Here is a 24138-nt window from a genome sequence, read left to right on the forward strand (position 1 = left end):
GGTATGTGACCGCATTTGCATTTTCTAATTGAATTGCTATCGGCTTTCCTGCAAGACTACACGCACCAAACGTTCCCCGACCCCAGCGCGCTTTGCCTGTCGAACGCCCGCCTGTCAGCTGCTGGGAGCCGAGAAGATGGGAAGGAGAAACGCTGCCAAATCCGTGTGGCTTATCCGAGTGTAAAGCTGTCAGCCTGCCCAGCTCCACCCAGGGCCACTGAGCAACAGGCACGGAGGAGCCTGGACCTTCGAGAATGAAACGCCATCCTCCAGGGTGCCGCTTCCGGCTCCCTTCCTAAGAGCGCCCCCCAGACTGCCAACACTGCAAACTGCTCCTTTAAAGGAGGCCCTGTTTCTAGAACATTCTGCGACAGAAACCTTGCTCACTGTGTCCTGTCTGAACTCCCCACCTTGTCCAATCCCAGCCAGGGAGCCCTTGGCATGCATTAAAACACAGTGTTAAAATGGTGAATTATAAACTACCTGCCTTCAAGTGCTTGAAACATCAGTGAGCAGTTAAATGACCACAGAATAGACACCTGCTCCCAAGCCCTGCTCAAGTCCTCTGGCCTCACCCAGCCCGCCTCCTCCCGCCTCCCACGGGCGACCTCTGCCCCGACTGTCACACACTTGGACCCACTTGGGTGCAATTACACAGTGTGCGTTTCCTGCCTGCGTCTGCTCCTCCCCCTCACACGTGTCTAGGACATTCTCATGCTGCTGCTGCTGCTTGGGTCTGGGATTGAGCCCCTAACTGGGGGTCTGCGTGTCTGTGGAGCTGGAGAATGGCTCCGGCGGAGAAGCCTTCCCTTTGGTGTCGGTGGTTTCCTTTTAAGTGAGTACGCGTATGTTCAACTGAGTGAGCACACTAAATTAGGGTCTAAAGACGTTGCACCAAAATGCACCCCGCCGTGAGTGCATGAACACCCCAATTGCGCCCCGTCCTCACCCACATTGGGTGTTTTCTCTCTCTCAGTGTTGAGCCGGATCTGCCTTGCCCTGCGGGGCTGATGTGGCCACACTGGCCCAGCCTGGCTCTCCTCCTTCACCGGGTGATTGACATCCTCTGTGCACTCGGATGTGAGTCCTTAGTTGTCAGGTTACACATATCCTCTCCCATCCCCAGGCTCAACTTTCCACTTTAAGTGGTGGCTTTGGCGAGCAGAGGTGCGAGAAGGCGGCCCCACGACACCCTCTCACATGCTCTGCCAGTTGTCTCGCCTTGTCTTGCTCATGTAGATTCACAGCCCACGGAGCTGGTGGCGGGGTGTGGCGTGGGAGGCGCCACGGGCCCAGCATCACTATTGAAAAGACAGCCCTCCCTCCCTATTCGAAGTAGGGCTTGGCAAACGTTTTGTTAAAGGGCCAGAGAGTTAAGATTTTAGGAATTGGGGGCCAAGGATTGAAACCAAGGCTATTAATACAACACTTTTACAACCATTTAAACCCTAGGAACCATTCTTAGCTTGCAGGCCACTGGAAGGCAGGCGGCAGGTCCGAGCTGGCCTGCGCTGTGGCCAGCTGGCCTCTGGCACTCCTACAAAAACCAAGGGTCTTCACCATGTGCGTTAGGCAGAATTCGCCAAATGGTCTATGTGAAGTGGGCGAATCTCACTGTATAAAAGGGATGCCTCTATGAAGATGATCTTTTAAAAGTTTAAACACCTTTTCCCGGGCTTGCTATTCTGTTCCATTTGTCCCTCTGACCCTCTTTGCGCCCAAACCATACCATTTTAGCTCTTACAGTTCAGTGGTTCCGCCGCATGGGGCAACCCTGCAATGAATGACTGAAGATTAAACTGGCTGCATATGGGGTGGGGTGGGTGCTCCTGGCCTCCAGGGGGTGGAGGCCAGGGTTGCTGGCAACACTCTACAGGGCAGGACAATACCCTACAGTGCAGAACAGCCCCAAATGCCAACAGCACTGAGGCCGAGAAGCTTGGCTGGCTCTACTAGTGTGTCTTGATGTCCAAGTCCCGTGTTCCTGTTATTCTAGTCTAGGCCATTCTTGGCCTTTGCATTCCGTTAAAAAAATGTTAAGTCAGCTTGTTAACCTCCTACGAACAAGCAAAAACCATGCTGGGAATGTGCTGAGTCTGCAGAAACCTTTGGGTAGAACTGGCATTCCCACAACACAAAACCTGCCGAGTAGCACACCCCTCCCTTTTAAAGGGTTCTTTAATTGTTCTCAATAATGGGGAAGGGTCTTGGACAGTTTTAGGCTTACTTCTAGTTATGTGATCATTTCCATACTATCGTAACTCATATCTGGTTCCAATTTCATTTTCTGATGATTTATTCCGGTCTGTAGAGGGAGGATGGCTTTTCCATTCTTGTTACCCTCACTCATTAACTGCAGCGTGCTACCTACAGATTCTTCCAGATCTCCAGTCACATCATATCAGCTACAAATGTCAGTTCTATTTATTTGGACCTCCTTTTCTTGCCTAACCTTGGCTTGAACCCCCAGCATGTGATGTAGGAATGACCTTGTCCTCTTTCCAATGTCAAGGAAGGCTTTGGGTATTCCAAAGTAGACTGGAGGTTTGCTGTCTGCTTTTCATAGACACCCTTTACAGGATTAAGGACAGTCTTTTTTCCCCCTAATTGGCTGAATATTTTCATCCTGAATGAAGGTGAAATTTTACAATCACGATGCACTTCACTCTGTGTTGAATTACATGGACTAACTTTCACATGTTAAACAACCTTGCATTCTTGGACACACTGGTGTGGCCCTGGCTTATTTTGTGTATACATGGCTGGATTCATTTGTTAATATTTTGTTTAGGTATTTTTTTTCCCCATCTACTGTGAGCAGGCTGGCCTATAATGACCTCCCTGCTGTTCTTTCAAGGTTTTGGCTGGTTCTGGACACAGCTCTTGCTGACTCTGAGGAGAGCTCGTGGTGGTTTGGACATGGCGCTTGCTTGTTTGGGGAATGAATCCTCTTGCTCAGCTCTCTGGACGATGTGTAAGGGTTAATTTCAATTGCTCCTAAGGCTTGGGTAGAACTTACCAGCGGAGCCATGATGGTGTGGGCATTTCTTTATGATAAGGATTTTAATTCAAATTTTGTTTGGAATAATAAAACAGTGCAGATTTCCTTCTTATGCTAGTTTTTGTGAGCTGTATATTTCTAGAACTAGAGGCCTGGTGCACAAATTCGTGCATGGGTGGGGTATGGTCGGCCCACCCTGATTGGGGCCCATTGGGCTGGGCTGGCCAGAGGAGGGGCCATGAGTGGTTGGCGGGCCGGCACTGTCCCTTGGTAGAACTCCTGGTTGAAGGGACAATTTGCATATTAGGCTTTTATAATATAGGATGTTATCTGTTTCATGTGTGTTTTCAAATAGGTTGGCATAGATCATACATAATACTCTCAAATGCTCTTTTTAGTGTAGGACATTGGCCACGACACCCTCTTTTCATTCCTGATTAGGATAATTTGCAATTTCTTTTTTCTTATACAACCAGATTGGTTAGTATTTTATTTTACTGTAATCCTCCCTTGAGGATATGCTTTTTTTATTTTTGTAGAGAGAGAGGAAGGGAGAGAGAAACATCGATGTGAGAGAGAAACATTGATCAGTTGTATGTGCCCTGACTGGAAATCAAACCCTCAATCTGGGCATGTGCCCTGACTGGGGATTGAACCTGTAACCTTTTGGTGTATGGGACAATGCTCCAAGCAACTGAGCCACCTGGCCAGGGCTTGGCTCAGTAGTTTATAGAGCCAGGTTTTGTCTGTTGATTCTGTCTAAATAGTTTCTCCTCTTGGTTTTTCTGTTTCCTTCTTTCTACTTTTCATAATTTCTTGACATCAATGTTTAGATATGATTTTTCCGCCTTGTCAGCCAGTAAGTTGGAGAAGCCCTGATTCCAACCCACAGCCAGACAGCCAGGCCCTCCACCAGGGGCTCAGCTGCCCAGACAGTCACTTTTCACTCCTAGAACACCGTTCTCCCAGGTAGCAAAGGGGTTGCAGTCACGTGGCTCAGTTTCTCCGTCTGCAAGGTGGGGACAATGACAGTGCCCACCGTGGACACATGCGGGTTAGGAGAGGCGATGCCACATAGAGTAGGGTCTATGTGACATCCTGGCAGTCAGGCCAGGCTGCTTTGGGTTCGGAGTAAGAGGAAAAAGGAAGCCATGCAGGTGACGAGACTGGAACAAGGCCCGGTCGGTGGGTGCAGACTGCCCGCCCTCTTATGGTCACAGTTCACACACGTGGGTGTGCAGCCCCACAGACGCTCCGAGCCTGACCAACCTGGGGTTGGCAGTGCACTCCTACGGGGACTGTCTAATTGCAACCACCTTCCACGGAGGACCAGGGCGCTGACTGCATCAGAGCCTCTTCATTAACATGCCTAACAAGAGGCATGTTTTCAATTAGTGCCTTTTATCTGAGGCCTAAAGGAGCCTACTCTTTGCTCAGGAGGCACACAGGGTCTGCACCAGAGTCAGGGATGGCGGCTTACTACCGCTTCCCTGTCCTTCAGCCCCTGTCCCCGCCACCTGCAGGGAGGGCCCCACATGGGACAGTGTCCCCAGGGCTGCGTCAGGCTTGCCTTGCTCATTGCCTTTTCTTCAGGACACGCTTGTGAAAACACTCAGGAGAGATGAAAAACTAGTCCTCTGACCTGGTTTTCGTCACCACAAGACGAGGCCCTTGCCTTGGGGACACCGCTGTGAGAACCGTGATTTGATACCTGGTCCAAGGCGCTCGAGGTGTCCCTCCCCGTGGGGTCAGCTCACCAATGAAAACGCTATCACCTGAGTCACCACATTCTCTTTTGCAACCACCTCTAAAAACAAGATGCAGATCCCCATTTTCCTAAAGTGGGTTCCCTGGAACACCTCTCTTGCAAAAAATTTCATGAAAAGGGTTCCTTGGCCAAGCGATTTGGGGAAACTTGCAGACTGTCCCAGTGAGGTTCAGACAACAGGTTTGCATAAGGTTTTGGGCAAACCATTAGAAAGGATTCTGGTCAGCTTGGTTTAACCCTTTACTGCCCACGGGCCCTCTTCTGAGGGAGCTGTGAACGCCATCCAAGGTCACCTGTGCCGCTTCATCCGTATGCTTCCCTTTGCTAACGAGCCACGCACGCAGTCCCGATGACATGATGACTACACAGGCCTCACTATCAGGGGCTTCACATACTTCCTCCCCCCACCAGTTGTCCCTGGGGCAGGTGGCCATGAGCAGTGGGCTGGGATGTCCCTACTGGCCCCGCAGCCCCCACACCCAAGGCCGATTCAGCAGCTGAACATGGGACGGGCAGAAAAGGACCAAGACCCAGCCCCCTTGGACACGTGAAACCTAACATTGAGGCTTTTGGGGGTTGGCCATGGGTTGCTAGGCAATGTAGCAATGAGAGAGACCTTTTAGGAATGGGGGAGGGTGAATTCACCCCTCTCCAACCTATGGAGACAGGCCCTGCAGGCAAGTTGGGGGAAGTGAAGTCAGGGAGGGTGGTTAATGTTGCTCCATCTGTCTTTTTCCTCGGTCTCCTCCCTGCCTCCCTCCCTGTCCTCTCCCTCCTTCTGTCCTCTCCCCCTCCCCTCCCCCCCTCTTCTAAGGGCCCCCTCCGGCTGTCCCAGCCCACCGAGGGGTTGGCCTGTCTTCCGGGGCTTTGCAGGGGTACAGAGACCTGAGGAGAAAGGGCATTCACCATGCCCGCCGCGGCGGCCCACCTTACCTTGTGTCCAGAGAGTGGGGACGAGGTCTGGGCCACCAGCAGCCGCACTGCGGCGTCCCATCGCTGGGCAATATGGCGGTCCCACGCAGTCACAGTGAAGGCCACCTCCTCAGAGGGGATCCACAGCTCCCGGGCGGCGAAGATCGTCCCGTCTGCACCGACTTTGAAGTCCATGCTGCTGGTCTCATACTGCGTCCCCTTGGTCCCCAGACAGTTGCTGAACTTGACTGCAAGAGGAGGGAGAGAAGGGTCAGGACCCGGAGTGGGTGCGGGTGGTGGGGAGGGGAAAGGGCAGGCAGTGGTCGCATGGTGTCCTTCCAGGCAGAGGTTCTGGTTCCTAAGGACAGCCGGGAGTCAGCCACGACAGGCATGTTTTGAGTCGGGTCTGGGTTTTCTCTCTCCCCCTGGGGAACACGGAGGGGCCTCAGAAAAAGGAGCTAAAAACCAGTGGACGGCTTTCTGCGACCTGGGACAGCTGGGCCGCTCTCGCGAGACCTAGGCAGCTGTGCCGCTCTCGCGAGACCTAGGACAGCTGGGCCGCGCTCCTGCGGGCATTTGGAGTAGGACAGCTGGGCCGCTCTCGCGAGACCTAGGCAGCTGTGCCGCGCTCCTGCGGGCAGTTGGAGTCTGGGTGCTGGGTGTGGTCCACCTGACGCACGACCCCCTCGCCCACCACACGCAAACTGCGCCCACAGGCTTCGAAGTCCCGAGTGGACATTTTCCACCCCAAGACAGCCAAGTGCGGGACGCAGACGAGCAGCGCTGAGCAGGGCTTGCACCCGCTGCGTCCTCAGGTCTGTTTTCTTCTGGACACAAACCTGGCGCCTGCGAACTGCCCACCAGGCCGGCGGCCGGCAGCGACCTCGGGGCAGCCAGGTGCTTTTCGGTGACCTGGCTGCGGCGTGCAGGCAGCTGTCTACCCCCACTGCCAGGCAGGCATGATGGTTGCTTCCCAAACGTTCATTAGGCACCGGATTGCCAGCCCAATGGCTGCGTCACAGGCCCGTGCGCTCCGCGCGAAGACACCCGGGAGCCGCGCTGGACCTGCACGTGCATCCTACCTGCGAGCCTGCGAGCCTCCTCGCGCCGGTAAACTACGAGGCACCCACAGCCCGAGCCACATTCTGCTGATAAAAGCGGTGGTTAAAGTTACTTCGTATTTATAAAAATGTGGGTCCCTCAGCAATCACGGTGGGAGGATTGGCTTTTGAAGCAATTTCACTGTCACTGCTTACATGATTTAATTGCTATTTATTCTAGAAACTAAAAGCTCCTCGGTTACACTGATGCAGTGTTTTCCCTCCATGCTCACCAGTTTACTGTCGCCTGCTCAGAAATAATAAACAACGGGCGTTCCCTCCTATCAAATCCTTCCCCTTCCCCAGCGCCGTCACTGGCACCTCCCACTTGTGGGTTTAATATAAAAACGTTTTTAAAAGGGATGAAACCAGGTGTTGCTTCCTCGTCTGGCAGAGAGCCCACATGTGGAGACCCCGGGCGGACAAGGGGTTGTGAGTGGCCGCCGCTCCGTGGGATTGTCCCTTTGATCGAGGGGCAATGGCCTTGTTTTCACGTGACGGGAAAATTCCGAACTGCGTTAGAGCACCACTGCTCAACGCAAACACATTAAAATCAGCAGCAAACACTGAATCCGTCAGTGGTGACACGGACACACAAAAATGACAGTTCCATGATTGCTGAGAGATTGGCCCTAGATGCATAAATAAGCACCTTTGTTCTCCAAAAGCAGGTTTCTAACAACACTAATGGGCTTGCACAGCCGGGGGTTCGCATCCCTGGGATTCGGCGATGCCTTCTGTTGAAAAAACAGGCCCGGGCTGAGCTGGCTTCTCAGCTGACGACGTCCTCTGTGGGCCGGAGACCCTCGGGATGCTGGAGATGATGCCACCAGGGACGGCTGCCATGTCCAACCTCCGGGACACCACCCCTGTGGGTCAACCAAGGGCTCCCACGCGGGTGCTCACATGATCTGTGGGTCTTAAACGTTAGCGCCCTTCCAGTCTGTGTCTCACTAGAACCCGTTCAGCCAGGAAAAAGCAGGGGCCTCGTGACAGCCTGCAGCCCCAGCGTCCGGCTTCCGTGTGACCACGACTCGGTCGATCTGCTCTGTCTGACGGGTCATCACCTTATGTTTGTCTTTGTCTTTGACCTGATTTCTCTTTTAGTCTTAAGGAGAAATTTAACATCCAGTGGCATCTCTATAAAGTGTTTCCCTCCACGCCTTAGATAGAACCATCAAATACGGAAAAGCTTGTATTCTGATTTAATTCGGAATTACACATCTGTCCTCGTCCGCACGAGGTCGCTCGGGGAAGTGCCTCGTTCTCCCATGCCCAGCGCTCCGCTCCAGTCCGACGGGAGGCACAGTCGGCAGGTGGCGTTGTCCTATTGTGCAGCTGAGGAAACTGAGGCTCACAGACACCTCACGCCTTCCGGCAGCCGGCAAGAGGAGGCAGCGGGATTGGAGCCCTGGCCCGCCTGTGAGGCTGGTTCTCTGGGAGGGGCAAGGCGACCCTTGGAGGCCCCGCGATGTGGCATCTAGGTCCTCTTGGGCGACTTCCTGCCGCCGCTTAGAGAAATCTGACCCTGGGCGATACCTGTCCATGCACAGAGGCTGCGATTCCCAGGCCTCCGTGGCCGCACGGTCCCCACGTGGGGGGGTTGCCTGCGACCCTGGGCCCTGGGACCCAGGACCCGGGACCCAGTACTAACTGTGAGGCGGACGTTGTTTCCTGGGGAGAAATCAGCTGTGGGGGTGCACACGGAGGTCACAGCCGCTTTGGGCTCCACGGATGGAGACCTGCTTGGAGGGGCGCCTCCTCGGTCTCGGACCCCACTCGGGATCCCCTGACGCTCCTACCCACAGCCGACTGCGGTGCACTAACCCCTTCCATTAGTGTTAAACAAACTCGACAAGAGACAGGAGATACCCTGAGAGAAGTTACAGCCAAAGCTGAAACACACACAGTCCAGCCCCCTGCCCCTGTCCCCCGCGTGGTGGTGGCCAGGCACCTGGGCAGCCGGCGCTGGGGGAGGAGGGCAGGTGCACGGGCCCTCGCACAAGTCAGCACTGCTGCCGGAGGAGGCCGGGGAGGGTGGGGGAGCATGTGACTGTCCCCTGCGCCGCAGACACCAACCGATGGTCAACGTCAGGGTGCCGTCCTTGCCAGCGTGCCCCGTGGGGACCGTGTGCCCCGTGTGCATGGTGGGGGGTGTGTGCCCCGTGGGGACCGTGTGCCCCGTGTGCATGGTGGGGGGGTGTGCCCCGTGGGGACCGTGTGCCCCGTGTGCATGGTGGGGGGTGTGTGCCCTGTGGGGACCGTGTGCCCCGTGTACCCTGTGGGGACTGTGTGCAGTGGTGTGCATGGTGGGGGGAGGTGTGCCCTGTGGGGACCGTGTGCCCCGTGTGCATGGTGGGGGGGTGTGCCCCGTGGGGACCGTGTGCCCCGTGTGCATGGTGGGGGGTGTGTGCCCCGTGTGCCCCGTGTGCATGGTGGGGGGAGGTGTGCCCTGTGGGGACCGTGTGCCCCGTGTGCATGGTGGGGAGTGTGTGCCTTGTGGGGACCGTGTGCCCCGTGTGCATGGTGGGGGGGGTGTGCCCTGTGGGGACCGTGTGCCCCGTGTACCCTGTGGGGACTGTGTGCAGTGGTGTGCATGGTGGGGGGTGTGCATTGTAGCCACACCCACATGAGCCCGGCCCCTTTGGGATGGGGCTTGAACCCCAAGTCTATGACTGACAAGCAGTGGCCGCTCTGAGCAGGGTCCCTGTCCCGTCCCGTGGAGGAGCAGAGGGTGGGCGGCACCGGCACAGGACGGACACTGGACAGACACAGCCTGCCGCCTTCGCGCGCTGGCTGGCATGCTCTTCACCCATCTGAGGACGATGAGGCACTTGCCCAAGGTCACACAAGGTCACTCATTCCACAAACGTGTGGCCCCTGGTGCCAGCTCTGGGTCTACCTGGGAAGACAGAGCGGAGGCTGGGGTGGGAGGTGACTGGGCAGGACAACTTTTCCATAAACGTGAAACTTCTCTAAAAATAGTCTATTAAAAATGGATATTCCCCATCTGCCCCCAGAGGAAACACTTTGCTTAGAAATATTAAAAATCCCACTTTAAAGCAAACATGGAAGCTTCTCATGCCATTCCGTCTGCAGCAGCGAACACAAAACCCCTCTCCCTCGGGGCTCCTTCACCCCGAGCCAGACCACGATCTGACACGCTACTGACACGTCTCCCAGGACTCTGCGCTCAGAACACCTTCCTTAGCCCGCTGCTGGGCAAACAGTGAACACAGACCATCTTATAATAAAGTGCTGACGAGCCCAAGCACCACTGGAAGTCAAAAAATCCCAAGTCGAGCCATCAAAAGTCAGGGACAGCCCGTGGGGTCTGACCACCTGTCAGGAACTGCGGCACTCAACCAACGCCCAGACCTTCTCCCTCGTCCCCACAGCCTGGCAGGGACAGCCGCACCCAGCTCACGGGTGAGCGCTCTGGGAAGTAAAGACCAGGCGTGTCCAAGCGCCCAAACATGGGCTCTGCCTTCAGGGGGCGTCCGCTGAGCAGGGGTCCCTGAGAGGAAGCGGGCCAGGGCAACTCTCAGTAGGAACACCAGGCAGGACACACCGGGCAGCTCGCTCCCAGCACAGCGGCAGGGCCTGCCCTCTCCCCCCACTCTCCTGGGCGCCCTCCCCGGCGTGTCCCCCCATGCCTGTTGCTACAAGGGCACAGGAGTCCACAGCGCCCTCCATGGACCACTTTCCCTCCATGAACGCCTCCCTCTGCAGGGCCCGGGCTTTGGCGGCCTGGGCCCGGCTCCCGGCTCCCTCCTCCTGGGCTCACAGCACACACGTGAACACGCACATGTGAAGTGGCGAGGAAGAGACAGAGGGCTCAGGGAGGGGGCCCTGGGAGGATCGTCTGCAACTCAAGCCCGCTTTCTCAGGACCGCCAGCTCCCCTGATGGCGGCTGTGCTCTGGGATGGAGCTAATGACATCGCTCACAATGAAGGCCAAGGCAGAGAGAGGCCATCTCCCAGCCCCTCCATGCTCCTCTCTGCGACGGGAGAGCCCAGGAGAGGAGAGCGGCCCCGATGGCCTCCAGGCCTCGTGTGTGACTTGACTGAGTTTTATCAAAGGGCAGTGGGCTCTCTCTGATGCCCTCCTGAGGGCTCTCTCTGATGCCCTCCTGCGGGCTCTCTCTGATGCCCTCCCGCGGGCTCTCTCTGATGCCCTCCTGAGGGCTCTCTCTGCTGTGGGCTCTCTCTGATGCCCTCCCGCGGGCTCTCTCTGCTGTGGGCTCTCTCTGATGCCCTCCTGCGGGCTCTCTCTGATGCCCTCCTGCGGGCTCTCTCTGATGCCCTCCTGCGGGCTCTCTCTGATGCCCTCCTGTGCTGTGAGCGTCCACCCACAATCTCCTCCCCTCAACCCCTCACTGACCTCTTCCCAACAGGGAGGACGTGGCATGTGAGGCCTGGTGAGGTTCAGGAGGGCAGTGGGCCCCAAAGCTGGGTCTGCACATGGTGGGCTGCTCCTGAAGCCGTGGTGATGGGGGTTCAGGTGAGATTGAGGACCACACCCAGAGAGGCGATAAGGACGCTGTCTCCAGGCCTCACAATAGGGGATCAGCAACCCGCCCGCACCTCCCTCTCCCTTTAGATTAAACACACACACACAGAAACAAACACGTGCCACCCTTTGCCCTTGACCTCAGATGTACAAATGAGAAGGAGGACCTGGGGCACAGCAGCCCCGACCACCAACGTGGACGATGCATCGACCATATGCCGGAGGCGGCGGGGGCGGGGCAGGCCCTCTTACTCCTGGGGATGAAGGTGATTGTGGCCTCAGGACGCCCCACTGCTCTTTGTGCTTGAGATTGAGGGAGGGGCATGTCTCGGGCAGCTCTGTGCCAGGAAGGGCCTTGGTTTCAGGAGATTCAGAAACCCAATCTCGAGGCTGCAGGTGGGCAAATGCCTCCAGGTCTTCAAGGGGTGGCGTGGGCACCCTGAGCTGGGACCCTGCAGCCTCCTCCCAGACTCCCTGAGCTCACAAACTCCAAATCTGGCGGCACTGAATCCACTGCTCAGGCTGCTCTGCAGGGACCTGAGGCACCAGCGCCGTGCGAGGGCACACCCCCGTGCGAGGGCACCCCCCCGTGCGAGGGCACCCCCCCGTGCGAGGGCACAGCCCCGTGCGAGGGCACACCCCCGTGCGAGGGCACACCCCCGTGCGAGGGCACACCCCCGTGCGAGGGCACACCCCCGTGCGAGGGCACCCCCCGTGCGAGGGCACACCCCCATGCGAGGGCACCCCCCGTGCGAGGGCACAGCCCCGTGCGAGGGCACCCCCCGTGCGAGGGCACAGCCCCGTGTGAGGGCACACCCCCGTGCGAGGGCACACCCCCATGCGAGGGCACCCCCCGTGCGAGGGCACACCCCCATGCGAGGGCACCCCCCGTGCGAGGGCACAGCCCCGTGCGAGGGCACCCCCCGTGCGAGGGCACCCCCCCGTGCGAGGGCACCCCCCGTGCGAGGGCACAGCCCCGTGCGAGGGCACACCCCCGTGCGAGGGCACACCCCCGTGCGAGGGCACACCCCCGTGCGAGGGCACAGCCCCGTGTGAGGGCACACCCCTGTGCGAGGGCACCCCCCGTGCGAGAGCACAGCCCCGTGTGAGGGCACACCCCTGTGCGAGGGCACCCCGCTGCTGTGGTGGGGCGCACGCTGGTGTGAGGGGCGGCCTGAGACGTGCAGTGCCCTGGATGTGCAGAGCCCTGGTGCCCCTCCTGCTCAGAGGGGCTGGCAGGTCGTTGGCCTCAGTTTCTGGGACTGAATCCAAACACCACCGTGAACTTTACCCGCCGTTCCTTCTGCAAACACGTTTGCGATGGCCACCAGCCATTTTTCTAAAGCAAAGAAAAAGGGCTCAGGAGACGCAGACATCTCCGCTCTCCCAGCACGCCCACCGCCTGGCCCCTCCGGTCTCCCGGGCGCATTCATGCTCACTGGGCACCTCCTAGAGACGAGGAGACCCCGGGGGCCTGCCAGCCAGGATGGGGATCTCGGTGCCTCCGGTCCACCCCGAGGCCCACGGGGCCAGGCTGCCTTGAGCAAAGTTCCTCCTCCCGGGACAGCGGGGACCGTTGGCACCCACGCACACGCGCACTGAGAGCGCAGCGCAGCGGGGCTCCTGGGCACAGGGTGCCAGGGGAGCCTAGGAGGGGCCTGACTGGTCCTGGGCCCCGGGAGGACCCAGGAGGAAGAGGAGCCCTAGGCGAGGGGGACAGTGACCAGGGTCCCCCTCGTCCCAGGCCTCCCTGGGCTCCATGAGGTCCCCTGGGGACAGTATGGAAGAGTTCTTCCCGACAAACAGGTCCAACATGACCCCTCTGCAGGGCGGGCCCGCGGTCAGCTGGGACGTGGGGACACATTGACGGGGCTCAGACTAGGAATGCTCGGTGGTGGGGGGTGAATTCCACCCCAACCTGGGGAGGACACGCCCCCTCCTCTCTTCCCGGGTCTCAGGGGCACCTCCTCCTCAGCCAGGGCCGACCCCAAGGCAGCGGCGTCCTCGGCTGTGGTTTGGTTGTTCCTGATCCGAACCCGGATTCTACAGAGCACGGAGGAAACAGTCTTCACGGGCCACAACATTATTGCCCACAGAATGCCCGAGGAGCACGATCCAGGGCTGGCGTGGGGGAGGGGCAGGGACACGGTATCACTTGAGTGACATCTATGCCTATGGTCTCTCTCCCCTGACACTCTTTAGCGGACACTAGAGCATTGAAGGTTCTGGGGAGTCCCAGGAGGGTGAGGGGACCTGTATCACCTAAAACACTGTCTATTATCCCTGGAAGCAATGCATGCTGGGAAATCAGGGTGTATCAGTCAATACGAGGTGGGGTAAGCTGAGTAACAAAGAGCTCCCAAATCGTATCACATGCCACTGTGGGTCAGCAGGGAGGCTCTGTGCGTGCAGTCCTCGAGCTGCTTCACAATGGCCGAGGCAAGGGACACGTGGCTCTGAGGGATGGGACTCACGCTTGGCTGTCACACCTCCTCCTGTTGGGGGGCTTGGGGACGCACCTGCTTCTGCTCCGGTGCCTTCGGCCAGAGCCAGTCGGGCATCTGGTCCTCAGCACGACAGTGAGGAAGTCATACCCCACCACGTGTGCATAGCAATACATGTTAACAGTAGTGGCTCCTGTGACTGGCTCACTGTGTCACCGGCTGCCTGCTGTTCCTTCACAGACCTGCCACATTTGGAGGTATCGCTGCACATTCGAACTGCGATTTCTGTCCTACAATAAACAAAATGGCACCGAGCGGACGCCCGCCAAGCAAGTGCCGCCTCCAGAGGACCGGCTGCAAGCCTGCCTGCCAAACAGCCACCGCTCCACTTGGCCGGCGTGTCCCTGCAAGTCCCCATCACTGTGCCACCTCTGGGTGTTCTTTCTCTCTGGGAGGCTGTGAGGTCCCTGAGGGCGGGGGTTGTGATGCCCCTACTGTTCCATCCTGGAGCCGCACAGAGCCCACAGCCCATTTCCCTCATGTGTCCGCATGAAATCCCGACCCCGGGACAGCGGAGCACTGGCCCGCAGGCTCCGGCCCGTCTGAGCTGCGCGTGGATGCTTTCCTGGCAGGAGGAGCAGCCAGTGACCAGGCCACTTTGGAGGCTGTGGGTCCCGGCCTCACCTGGACCTCAGCACCGCTCCCTCCGGAGAAACGCAGGCCGCCGGGCCGCGCGCGGGGAGACTGCCGGGGAAGCGTCTATCCCGAGGTAATTACTCCTGGAAGGAGTTGGACGTGAAACCTCGATAAAGAATTGTTTTTTAATCGAATGGCGAAAAAGCTCAGCCAAATGTGTAAAAATTATATGACATTTTCCTCCTCAGTGTAAATTAAAATTTGCAGAAAGGTCAATGAACCGGGAGATTTAGACGGTGAGAACTGGGAAGGCTGAGCAGGGAGCGCCCTGGGCGGCCCCGCCGGCCCCAGCTTCCGACCGCGGGCTTCCTGCCCCCCGGCCGGCCCACCTGCCCACGCGCCGGTCTCCAGTGCGCCGCGCTCCTGTGCAGGTCCGACGGCGAGAAGACTGCGTTTCCCTGGAGAGAAAGGCACCTCTCAGAGGAAGGCAGCCTGTGGACTGGACTCTTCTGGCTGCTGCATGGAGACCAACGCAGGAGCTTCACTCGCCTCGCGGGCCGCTGTGCGGGCAGCTCCTCCTACAGGCACCTCTGGGACAGGGGAGAAGAGCCCAGCACGCTGCCTCGCCCGGAGCTAAGGCGGGGGCTGGTGGGACGAGCTGTGTGGCCTTGGACACCTCGCTCAACCTCTCTGAACATTAGGTGAGATGATACGGAGAAGGAACGGGGTGCAGTGCCTGGCCTGTGGAGGCTGCTGGGAAGATGAACCCACCGTCTCCCTGGAGGCAGAAGGAGCTGGTGGGTGACCACAGGGCATCTTCCTGTCCCAGGGCTGGCCCCCAATTCCGTGTCCAAGAAACAAAAAGCAGTTAAAGGGTGGAGGACGCCGACCTTGGCAATGACCAGACACACAGCCTTGATTTCTCAGATGTACAAGTAACACAGTGTCTTACCACCTCTTCCTCTGCAGGAAAGCAAGGTGCCTCCCCACAGGCCCCACCCCCTTTATCAGAGCGGTCAGGGCAGCAGAATGGACCTTAATTTAAAAAACAAGACGAGTGAGCCAACTCCCAGGAACATGCTCTTAGAGGGAAAGAACAAAGGGGTTTGCGAGAGACACAGCCTGCCTCGTCCTCCAGGGACCCAGCACAGACACTGCTGAGGAGCGGCCCTCTCCCTCAGGCCCCGCTGCTCCTCGTGGGGCCGGGGGTGGGGGGGTGAGGGGGGGGCTGGGCTTGCTGCTCCTCGTGGGGCGGCGGGGGGGGGGGGTGAGGGGGGGGCTGGGCTTGCGGGTGAGTGCGGGTAAGAGCATCTCGGTGCCTCTGCATCCGCAACTCTAAAGGCTTTTGTGATTTAAAGCGGCAACTACAGGAGGTGCCAGATCCAGAGGAGAAAGGACCTCTGGGCTGGGCGGGGAGAAGCCCACTGAGGCTGAGGCTTCGGAGACGTATTCCCGTTATTTCCTGAGACTATTTTGCAACACCCTAATGTTTTCGCGTGTCACGGGTCCTTCGGGGAAAACAGCTTTTGTTTTCAAAGAAGCAAAAGCCTGGGCTCCGCGCTTGCCGGCCTTGGAAGGCGCTGCCCTGAGGCGGCGATGCCTTCACATCCAGGGCCAGACCGTGGGGCCTCAGCTGTGTCGGGGTGAACAGAAATTGCCAAAACTTAAAAAAAAAATCTCTGGCTCGGGCCGGTTTGGCTCAGTGGATAGAGCGTTGGCCTGCGGACTGAAGGGTCCCAGTTCGATTCTGATCAAGGGCACGGACCTCAGTTGCAGGCTCCATCCCCAGTGCCTGTGGGAGGCCACCAATAGCGGTGTCCTCTCACATCGGTGTTTCTCTCTCTGTCGCTCCCTCCCTGCCACTCTCTCTAGAGGTCAATGGAAGCAAGTCTCTGACCAGAGCCCCCTGGAGCCACAGGGGCCTGTGGCCGCACTGGGAACGTGGGTTGGACTTTGACCACGGCTCTGCCAGCATCTACTAGGAGGGCCGCCGCACAGGTGTCACCACGTGTTCCTCTGGTGCAGGGCAGGGGGTCCCGGTGAGATCCGAGGGGGGCTGTCACTCACCCCGAACCCCCTTCAGGAGCAGTGACATGTAAATACATCTGCGAGGGAGAGCTGCCTTTCTCGCCGAGTGCGTGTCCGCGTTCCACGGCGCCCGCAGGGCTGTGGTGGGCTGTCACCTCCGTGGGAAGGAACAATGGCCCCTCACAGATGCCCACGTCCTGGTCCCAGAAGCTGGGGACAGGTGACTCACATGCGAGAGGCTCTTTGCAGACCTGAAGTGAAGGGCCTCGGCAGGGAGGTGACCTTGGGTTCTGGGGGCCCGGGGACATCACCAGGTCGTTGTAAGAGGGAGGGAGGAGGCCAGAGTCAGAGAGGGACACGTGACGACGGAAGCACAGGCAAGGACCCGCCCCGGACCCCAGGGGGCACAGGCTGCCCACCTGGACTTCACCCTCATTTGGACGTCTGACCCCAGAGCCCTAAGGTGATACGTTTATGCTGTTTAGGCCACGAAGTCTGTGAGCTGCTACTCACAGGGGTGGGTCGCCCGCTCCCGCGGGCAGGTTGGCAGTCCCGGACCCACGTCTCCCGAGAGCAGTGCCGAGCACGAGCCGTGCTCAGCAGGCGTTTGCTGAGCGAATGAAGGAGGTCAGCCTTGCCGGCGTGAACCGCATCACCCCCACATGTCTGCAGCACTGACGTACACGTGGTGGATGACTGAGGCTCTGGCTACCTGCTGCACCCTGGCCCTGCCCTGCTCTCCACCGCCCAGCAGGGGACTCTGCAGCCCGCTGGCTAGGTCCCTGCTCACCGATTTGCATCACTTTCATGAAAAATTGCAGAAATCCACACCCAAAGCTCCCAGGAGGGCTCTGCCCCAGGAGGGCTCTGCCCCAGGAGGGCGCTGTCCCAGGAGGGCTCTGCCCCAGGAGGGCGCTGCCCCAGGAGGGCTCTGTCCCAGGAGAGATGACCCAGGAGGGCGCTGTCCCAGGAGGGCTCTGCCCCAGGAGGGCTCTGCCCCAGGAGGGCTCTGTCCCAGGAGAGATGACTCAGGAGGGCGCTGTCCCAGGAGGGCTCTGTCCCAGGAGGGCGCTGTCCCAGGGGAGATGACCCAGGAGGGCTCTGTCCCAGGAGGGCGCTGTCCCAGGAGGGCTCTGTCCCAGGAGGGCTCTGTCCCAGGAGGGCTCTGCCCCAGGAGGGCTCTGTCCCAGGAGAGATGACCCAGGAGGGCTCTGTCCCAGGAGAGATGACTCAGGAGGGCGCTGTCCCAGGCGGGCGCTGTCCCAGGAGAGATGACCCAGGAGGGCGCTGTCCCAGGAGGGCTCTGTCCCAGGAGAGATGACCCAGGAGGGCGCTGTCCCAGGAGGGCGCTGTCCCAGGAGAGATGACTCAGGAGGGCGCTGTCCCAGGCGGGCGCTGCCCCAGGAGAGATGACTCAGGAGGGCGCTGTCCCAGGAGAGATGACCCAGGAGGGCTCTGTCTCAGGAGGGCTCTGTCCCAGGAGAGATGACCCAGGAGGGCTCTGTCCCAGGAGGGCTCTGTCCCAGGGGAGATGACCCAGGAGGGCGCTGTCCCAGGAGAGATGACTCAGGAGGGCTCTGCCCCAGGAGAGATGACCCAGGAGGGCGCTGTCCCAGGAGGGCTCTGTCCCAGGAGAGATGTCCCAGGAGGGCGCTGTCCCAGGAGGGCGCTGTCCCAGGAGAGATGACTCAGGAGGGCTCTGCCCCAGGAGGGCGCTGTCCCAGGAGAGATGACTCAGGAGGGCGCTGTCCCAGGAGAGATGACTCAGGAGGGCGCTGTCCCAGGAGAGATGACTCAGGAGCTGCGAGGGTGGCTGCATGGCCTCAGCGTCCCTTCCTAGGACAGTGTCCCTTCCTTGAGAACCATCAACTGCAACTTCTCCGGGTGCTGAGGCTCAGAGCGGTGAGCTGACTTGTCTGAGGACACGGCCAGCTGGCAGCAGAGACTTCTAGCCACTGTTTTTCCTGAACGTTCTCCGGGTTGTTTAACATTACCGGGAAACCGCCAAGTCAGGCCAGCTGACCAGGACAGCGCTGGGGCTGCGGGGCCACCCAACCTGGCCTTCTGGACTCTGTGTCCAGCTCCCCCCAGGCAGCCCAGGCACTGGGGACGCATCCCGCTCAGCCCCTGTTTCTGAGTTCTAAACTCTGCAGGTGGCAAACTTTCCACCAAATACACAGATGATCCTGCCCAGGCCTGTTAATGAGAAAGCTCTCACACGCTATAAAAACAGACTGAGCATCTGTTTGCTAACATTTTGAAAAATCCCTACAGAGGTGCAAGGTGCTGCACAAGTGAGAACAATGAGCCAGGCCGGCTGCCTGCGAGAGAGGAGGCGTGGCAGGCCCGCCGCCCGCGCTGCGCAGCCGCTCTGGGCCCAGGAGGCAGCGGGCACCGCCCTTTGCTCCTGTTACTGGGGAAACGTGGGACCAGCTCCTTGTCCTCTGTCACTGGCTGGCAGTGGAAGTCGCCGTTGGCTGTGGGCTGAGGTCCTGACCGCCCTGATTAAACGCGCGGACAGCAGCGGTCCTGGAGTGGCCAGCTTGGTGCCCCTCGCCCCAGAGAGAGGGGCAGGTGTGTGCTGGGCTCCTAATTTGGGCATGTGGCCACGCTGCAGGGCCCTGGGATACCTGTGGACTCCCGCCCACCTCCTCCACCTGCCGTCTGGACACTGCCACGAGCCAGGCCCGGAGCTGGGAGAAGCCAGGCCCCGGCAAGGCATTCGGGTTGGGTGTGCTGAGAGCGTGTGCTGTCCACTCTTGCAAGGGACGCACCGAGTGTCCCTCTGACCGGTCTCTCACAGCCCATGAGCCAGGTTAGCTGGGGCGAGTTCCCGCACCACGAACGCTCACTGGGCGCCGTGGAGTGAGGAGGCTCGGGCTCACAGGTGTCTCTGCTGGAAAGGAGACAGACTCGGCACAGTTCACGTCCCCCGGGAAACTGTGGGGACCTGGGCACCTAGGTGGCCACACAGGAAGAGCCTGATGCCCAGGCCACACTTCAAATGGCCAGGGGCACCAAGGACAGTTTGACCCCGTGGAAATTAACCTCAGCCCCTGACTCCAACCCAGCTGGTTGACGCTGCTGCTCCTGAAAGCTGAGCTGGGGGCCCGGCCTTGGGGGGGGTGTTGGGAGGGGCCCCTGGACTCCAGGCTTCCTGATGGGGTGTCCTGAGCTCAGGGGCGTGGCTGCCAGCCTGGCCACCTCATGATAATGGCACTAGCCACAGCCACTGAGCATCTGCCGAGCCCGCCGCGGCTCCTGCTACCCCCACCTTTCCACCTCAGTTGAACTGGGAGTTCTGAAAGTCACAATTAATATTTCCAAATGAAAACACAGGTAAAGCAGCTCTGAGTAAATACTGTTCAAACACACACACGCACACACAAATACGCACACATGCATGCACACACATGCACACACGCGCACGCACACACGCGCGCACACACACACACACACACGCGCGGGGGAGGACTGGGAGGCTTCGACCCTGTGTCCTGGCCTTGCTCCCTTGGCCTGCCTGCGCGTTGCTATGGACAGATGGTGTCTTCCCCACACGAGCTCAAGCTCTGCGAACGCAGCCCGCCTCTCACCCGTCCCGGCCACACTGTCCCGGTCACACTGCCCCGTCTACACTACCCCGGTCACACTGCCCCGTCCACACTGCCCCGGCCACACTGTCCCGGTCACACTGCCCCGGCCACACTGCCCCGTCCACACTGCCCCGGTCACACTGCCCCGTCCACACTACCCCGTCCACACTGCCCCGGCCACACTGCCCCGGTCACACTGCCCCGTCCACACTGCCCCGGTCACACAACCCCGGTCACACTGCCCCGTCCACACTACCCCGTCCACACTGCCCCGGCCACACTGCCCCGGTCACACTGCCCCGTCCACACTGCCCCGGTCACACTGCCCCGGTCACACTGCCCCGTCCACACTGCCCCGTCCACACTGCCCCGGTCACACTGCCCCGTCCACACTGCCCCGTCCACACTGCCCCGTCCACAATGCCCCGGTCACACTGCCCGTCCACACTACCCCGGTCACACTGCCCCGGTCACACTGCCCCGTCCACACTACCCCGGCCACACTACCCCAGTCACACTGCCCCAGTCACACTGCCCCGGCCACACTGCCCCGGCCACACTGCCCCGTCCACACTGCCCCGGCCACACTGCCCCGTCCACACTACCCCGTCCACACTGCCCCGTCCACACTGCCCCGGTCACACTGCCCCGTCCACACTACCCCGGCCACACTACCCCAGTCACACTGCCCCGGTCACACTGCCCCGTCCACACTACCCCGGCCACACTACCCCAGTCACACTGCCCCGTCCACACTGCCCCAGTCACACTGCCCCGTCCACACTACCCCGTCCACACTGCCCCGTCCACACTGCCCCGGTCACACTGCCCCGTCCACACTGCCCCGGTCACACTGCCCCGTCCACACTACCCCGGTCACACTGCCCCGGTCACACTGCCCCGTCCACACTACCCCGGCCACACTACCCCAGTCACACTGCCCCGTCCACACTGCCCCAGTCACACTGCCCCGTCCACACTACCCCGTCCACACTGCCCCGGTCACACTGCCCCGTCCACACTGCCCCGTCCACACTGCCCTGGTCACACTGCCCCGTCCACACTGCCCCGGCCACACTGCCCCGGCCACACTTCCCCGTCCACACTGCCCCGGCCACACTGTCCCGGCCACACTGCCCCGGTCACACTGTCCCGGCCACACTGTCCCGGCCACACTGCCCCTGCCACACCGTCCCGGCCGCCCCGGCCACACTGTCCCGGCCACACTGCCCGGTCACACCGCCCCGGCCACAACGTCCTGGCCGCCCCGGCCACACTGCCCCGGTCACACTACCCCGGCCACACTGCCCCGGCCACACTGTCCCGGTCACACTGTCCCGTCCACACTGTCCCGGCCACACTGCCCCGGCCACACTGCCCGGTCACACCGCCCCGGCCACACCGTCCGGCCGCCCCAGCCACACTGTCCCGGCCACACTGCCCCGGTCACACTGTCCCGGTCACACCGCCCCGTCCACACTGCCCCGTCCACACTACCCCGGCCACACTGCCCCGGCCACACTGTACCGGCCACACTGCCCCGTCCACACTGTCCCGGCCACACTGCCCCGGCCACACTGTCCAGGTCACACTGCCCCGTCCACACTGTCCCGTCCACACTGTCCCGGCCACACTGCCCCTGCCACACCGTCCCGGCCGCCCCGGCCACACTGTCCCGGCCACACTGCCCGGTCACACCGCCCCGGCCACACTGCCCCGGTCACACTGTCCCGGCCACACTGCCCCGTCCACACCGCCCCGGCCACACTGCCCCGGCCACACTGCCCCGGCCACACTGCCCGGTCACACCGCCCCGGCCACACCGTCCGGCCGCCCCAGCCACACTGTCCCGGCCACACTGCCCCGGTCACACTGTCCCGGTCACACCGCCCCGGCCACACCGTCCCGGCCACACCGTCCCGGCCACACCGTCCCGGCCACACCGCCCCGGCCACACCGCCCCGGCCACACCGTCCCGGCCACGCTGCCCCGGCCACACTGCCCCGGCCACATTGCCCCGTCCACACTGTCCCGGTCACACTACCCCGGCCACACTGCCCCGTCCACACTGTCCTGGCCACATTGCCCCGTCCACACTGCCCCGGTCACACTACCCCGGCCACACTGCCCCGTCCACACTGCCCCGGCCACACTGCCCCGGCCACACTGTCCCGGCCACACTGCCCCGGCCACACTGTCCCGGCCACACCGTCCCGTCCATACCGTCCCGGCCACACCGTCTCGGCCACACTGCCCCGGCCACACCGCTCAGGCCACATTGTCCCGGCCACGCTGCCCCGGCCACACTGCCCCGGCTCCTCCCTGTGGAAGTGGAAGCGCCGTGCAGGCCCCTCCATTCGCTCAGACATTGGCCCGGCCCCTCGGGAAGGCGGCTAGCTCCGCGTCACAGGCCTGGCCACAGAGCAGCCCCGGGCTCAGCGCCCACGGCAGGAGGGGGAGGCGCGGGGCTGGCAGGCTCAGCTGCTCCGGGAGGCCCCCCAGCCTACCAGTAGCTTGGTCTTCGCGGTATTTCGAGCCCCTGGTGGCCTCTGGTAGGTCTGCCCTCCCCCCCACCCCCCTCCCCCCTCCCTCCTCCCCGGCACCGCAGACCTGCAAACTGGGCAGAGGGGTGTCGCCCACTGGCCCGCCCCTCGCATCAGTGGGCCGGGCGTTCCAGCCCCTGTCTTGCTGAGGTTCTTCCCGGGCCCTGGCGGCCCCCTGCTTTAGCTGAGCCGCAGCCCTCGGCTTCGATCGCTGGTGACATTTCACTTGGCCGTGTCAGCGCTATCTCCACGGACCGCGTGCACCGCCAGGGACCTCTGATGGTGGCGCCACGCAAAGGAGGAAGCCGCCTGCTAATCTCATTTTACAGTGTCTGGGGGGTGGGGGGCCACAAAGTCTGTGCCCGTCTGACACCCCCCAGCACAGGTGTGGATGCCGCCCTGAGGGTTTCTACTTCTAACCCAGGGCCCCATTCAGCCTTCCTCCACTCAGGCTGGTCTCTTGGGGGCCCGTGCTGCCTGGCCCACCCTGCCACCCCATCGCTGCCATTTCCTCTGTGGTTCTCACCGCAGAGGCTCCTGCACAGCCCCGCACGGGGCCTCCTTCCGCTCACTGCCGACCCTGCACCCAGCATGGCGTCCACTCCTCTGAGGCTCAGCAGTCAAACGGGCCCATGGAGACCCTCCGGGGCAGGCGCCCGCAAAGGGCCCTCAACCGCAGCCGGCACCCGGAGTCGGGACGCCACCTCCCGCAGCTAGGGCCTCAGCGGCCGTCCAGAGGGGGTGCCAGCGCCGTTCTGCCTGGTGGGTCGCCGAGGCCCGAAGGACGAGGGCTGCCACGGGGCGCTGGTTTGGTGTGGACACGGCCGGAACAGGCTCGGCCTCGTTCCTCCACCCCAAGGCCTTGTGCGCTGGTGTCTGGGGGGGCGGGGGGGGGCGGGGTGTTGAAGGCCTCAGGGCCCTGAGCACCCCTCTGCATTCCTTTTCTCTCCGTCTCAGGGACCATCGGCTGGGCCCCAAGAACCCTCATATTGGATGTTCTTGCTGGATTCTCGGGGAGAAGTGTGTGTTTTGGGTGGGACAGTAAGTGGGGAGCCCCGTCCCCATCACAGGCTTTGTGGTGAGTCCCCTTCTGCCTGTCGTCCCCTAGGCCTTTGCTCTCGCTTATGGTCAGCTCCGCCTCACTCGCCACCGGCCTCCGGCCTCCGGCAAACACTGTTAAGGCGCTGGAACCCGGTGCCCTGAGGCGGCTGGGACGTCGCCAGGCAAGAGGTGCCGGCGACTCTAATCTCTGAAAATACTCATCTCTTGAGTTGACAAGAGCTCGGAGCACCACACCAGGCCGCCACTTTGTCCCCAGTGGCCACATGGGGCTTCGGGCCGGGAGCCTTGCTCTGGGCAGAGATGCCTCCTGCCCTGGGCCATGTCTGACCCCCTCGTTACTGTCGCCCACGCCCCACGCTGGGGCTTGCTTGGTTTGGGGTCCTTCATGCGTGTGCGTGTGAACCACGGGCAGGCCTCTCTGCCGCCCCCTTACTGCATGCATTTACCCCACAGCGACCTTCCGGAGGGGCAGGTGACCACCCCATTGACGCGGGAGTCCGCAGAAGGTGTGCCTACGCCCTCCCAGGTCCCACGTGAC

At 61.1% G+C, this 24138-nt stretch overlaps 1 protein-coding gene across 3 annotated transcripts in view; it reads right to left on the reverse strand.

Moving 5' to 3' along the window:
- The window catches only part of CDH4 (cadherin 4), a 376945-nt gene that overhangs the window by 116346 nt on the left and 236461 nt on the right, over positions 1-24138 (reverse strand). For all 3 annotated transcript variants that reach the window (XM_054723857.1, XM_054723855.1, XM_054723858.1), the window contains exon 3: positions 5703-5929. In XM_054723857.1, coding sequence (XP_054579832.1) covers positions 5703-5929 — 227 coding nt within the window. The remainder of the gene's footprint in view (positions 1-5702; positions 5930-24138) is intronic.

This window comes from Eptesicus fuscus, chromosome 12 (genome assembly GCF_027574615.1).
Source record: "Eptesicus fuscus isolate TK198812 chromosome 12, DD_ASM_mEF_20220401, whole genome shotgun sequence".
In the NCBI taxonomy this organism is placed as follows: domain Eukaryota; kingdom Metazoa; phylum Chordata; class Mammalia; order Chiroptera; family Vespertilionidae; genus Eptesicus; species Eptesicus fuscus.